Source organism: Austrofundulus limnaeus, unplaced genomic scaffold (genome assembly GCF_001266775.1).
Source record: "Austrofundulus limnaeus strain Quisiro unplaced genomic scaffold, Austrofundulus_limnaeus-1.0 Scaffold293, whole genome shotgun sequence".
Lineage (NCBI taxonomy): Eukaryota > Metazoa > Chordata > Actinopteri > Cyprinodontiformes > Rivulidae > Austrofundulus > Austrofundulus limnaeus.
This window is the reverse complement of record NW_013952695.1, coordinates 153,767-157,048: the sequence shown is the minus strand read 5'-3', so window position 1 is coordinate 157,048 and position 3,282 is coordinate 153,767. Positions and strand designations below refer to the sequence as shown.

Sequence of the window (3,282 nt, the reverse complement as noted above, 5' to 3'; positions counted from 1 at the left end):
TAGTTTGGGGGGTGGGGGGGGATTGCGCTTCAACTCGCCTAGGGCACCAAAATGGCTAGAGCCAGCACTGGGAACAATAATGTTTATTGAAGCATCAACTCCAGAGAAGTCAGTTTTGGTCAGGCAAATATAAATAAATGAAAAGGTTTGATTGTGCTCTTTTGTCACACATCAGTGGAAAGCAAGCCTGGCCCTTGTCTTCCTCCTCAGTTCCACTCAATTCTARTTTCCCTTTTCTGCTCCTTCTGGGATTTCTCCCACAGACAAGGATTTCGCTGGTAGAATTTTAACCAGGCCAATCAGAGAACAGAAKRAGGAGTTGTGAACGACAACATTGATTTTCTGTGCYGTTTTACCCTGCCTCTACTTTAGCAATGGCAGTGGAGGAAGTGAATGAAGTTGGTCYGTGTTGACAAGGCTTCTAAATTAAATTCATTTTTTCTCACAAAGCTTGCAGCACTTATTTACAGCCACGTTGTTCAGCTTGGTACTTCTCTCTTCCCAGCAGMAAATGGTTGTTTATGGTGCTCACAATTTCCAGTTAGCTTCTTAGCATAGCCTCCTTCACGGTTGAGCTGGGGCACTGCATACGTCACAGACAAACTTTAGTGATTGGGTAAATCAAATCCAATTGTTTTAAACTTCAGTGGAGTCCATCGCTTCTCAGTAGCCAAGGTTCCAGACCCTCTGTACGAAGCAAAGCATAGAACAAGGGGCTGTTTTTTACCATCCGTCCATCCATCCATTTTCTGTACACGCTTCTTCCTTTTCAGGATCGCGTGGGTCACTGGTGCCCATATCCAGCAGTCACAGTGCGAGGGGCGGGRTACACCCTGGACAGGTCGCAAGCCCTGTTTTTTACCAGGCTATGGAAAATTAATACTTCTGACTCTGAACACCTCAGTTGTCTATATTTAAGCTTTAAACTCCACAGGAAGAGTTAAACTGTAAGGGTCCATCCATTCATAATAAAAAAATATATCTAAACTCTCAAAACTTCTCTTTCATTGCTTTCCACTTATATAATGTTTCTTTAGGCTTGTCTTTTTTTACTGGCTTGACTTTTCACTGCAAAGGAAAGATGGAGAGGAAAATTGCACKGAAAAGTTGTGCTGTGCATTAAACAACAATTTTACTGAAACATAACCAACTGGAACCAGATAAGACTTGGTTTGGTTCTGATTTTGGACTGTTGACCAGCATTTGGGAACCCCTAATGTACCACGAGCAAAGGTGCATCACATAAATTAAAGGGGTGTATAATTCACAAAGTGTTCGCTGTTAAATATTTGCAGAAAGTGTTTGTTTTAAATGTTTGCTTCAAAATTTATTTGAGAATGAAATCATTTCATCAAACCACGATATCTCTTGTTATAAAGATTTCTTGACATGTTGCATTTAACCCTCATTCTTTTCATGCTTGTCTCTTTTTAAACTCTGAATCCATGTTTCAGGAGCTCTGACAGGGGGCCAGCTGGGTCTGGGTGAGCTGCTGCATCAGAGGCTACGTTGTGGGCAGGTCAGGGAGGCTCAGGGCRTCCTGGAGGCGATGGACTGGAGCACCATGGGGTACGAGTGCTATCGAGGCCTGAGCTCCATCGTGAACCACCTGCTGAGACTGCAGCTGAACGCTGAGCGGGAAGGTGAGGGGGGGTCTTTGATTCACATCAGAAAGGTGTGGCTTTTAGRGTTTGATTTATGTCAAAACGTGTGAGCCAAAACATTTGGTGATTATTGTGTTTCTTCTCCGTCTGCAGCCCAGCTAGAAGCARCTCTGGGTGTGTTTTACGCCCCACCCGTCCCTCTCTCTGATACTGTGATATTAGAGTACAGGGAGCCAGTCAGCAAGTGCGCTCGCCGCTTTTTTCACCACCTCCTCAGGTAACACCACCTTCTCCTTGCTGTCGCTGGGGTCTTCATTTAATGATCAGTGGAATAAATGAGCTTTGTTCGCTCAACTCATTGGGGGGTTCAGGTCATCTTATTCTGAGTAGTCCTGGACATAAAACAAAGAGTATCCCACCATCAGGCGGAATTCATTCATTTAAAATGTTGTGTAAGGCTATTTTAAACACTACTAGAGTATATTGTTCTGTAGATCAATGTGCAGAGGGTAATTTCAATGAAAACTGTCCAAAAAATTGTCACCCATTGGAAAATCCCTTTAACGCTGCATATTTCTTTCTCGCTTTTGCTATTTTAAACCCCCTAAAAAGGAAATAGCTCTTGAATTTCACCCTGATGCAGCTTTGAGTCATTCATGAGGCAAAGCACCACACGTAGACCTGTTTAGACTGTTGTTTCTTTTTTTTYCCTTCTTCTTCTTCTGCCATGAGAGCCTTTTGAAACGCCTGTTTGACTGAAATAGACCCCGTTGTTCCCACACGCCGCCGCTCTCTGCTCTCCATTCGGCAATTACCTTCCATTTCCTCCTCTGTGCCCGAGCCGGAGCGTTGTTTCCCTCCTCGTCTTCCTCTCTTATCGCCTACCTGCATTCGTTTTCTCTCCAATAAGATCAAATAAAGAGCAACCCCCCACCACCACCTCCCCTCACTGCTTGTTTATTTGTTTCATGTTGGGCGAAGACGGGGAAAAGTTGTTTGGTACTGGGAGGTTCAGCTCGCTCCTTCTCGGCTTTAATTCTGAAGAAAAAAAAAACGTCCTCACTGTTTGCTGCTCACTTGTTGACATTATTGCACACAGAGGTTTATGTGCAGGCCTGTGTGTTCTTAGATTTTGGTCTGTGTGCAAAACAAACCAAAGCAACGARGAAAATGAACCTCAGGTTTGTTCAAGCAGTAAAATTTACTTGTGTTTTTAAATCTTACTTTTATTTTTATTGTTTCTTTTAGGCATCAGCGCTTCGAGAAAGCCTTCCTCCTCGCTGTAGATTTAGAAGCTCGAGATTTATTTATGGTGAGTAGAAAGAAGTTTTATTTTCAGACACTGTTCTGAAAGCATAATGTGACCAAATTCTGAATACATATTTTTAAACATAATTTTGGGTGAAATACCAGTTTTATATGAACATTAGCCTAAACAACACAGTCTACACTCGATGGAAGGTTTTAGCTTTGACTTCAGATTCAGATTCTCTTTATTGTCGTTCAAACATACCATCAGGGATGCACTGTAGAACGAAATGCAGTTAAGATCACCCATTCAAGAAAAACACACTTGATTTTGACTTGTTTACATTTGTTAACAAAGTTTGATTTGGGAAAACAATATGCATTTCATATGCAAGGCATTACATTTTTTCTTTTACAGGATATATATATA

At 42.1% G+C, this 3,282-nt stretch overlaps 1 protein-coding gene across 1 annotated transcript in view; it reads left to right on the top strand.

The window, feature by feature from the left end:
• The window catches only part of wdpcp (WD repeat containing planar cell polarity effector), a gene marked incomplete in the record, with an annotated part of 96,646 nt that overhangs the window by 66,385 nt on the left and 26,979 nt on the right, over positions 1 to 3,282 (top strand). Inside the window, 3 exon segments of the mRNA XM_014021444.1 lie at positions 1,455 to 1,643; positions 1,758 to 1,881; positions 2,853 to 2,916. Of these exon segments, the coding sequence (XP_013876898.1) occupies positions 1,455 to 1,643; positions 1,758 to 1,881; positions 2,853 to 2,916 (377 nt within the window).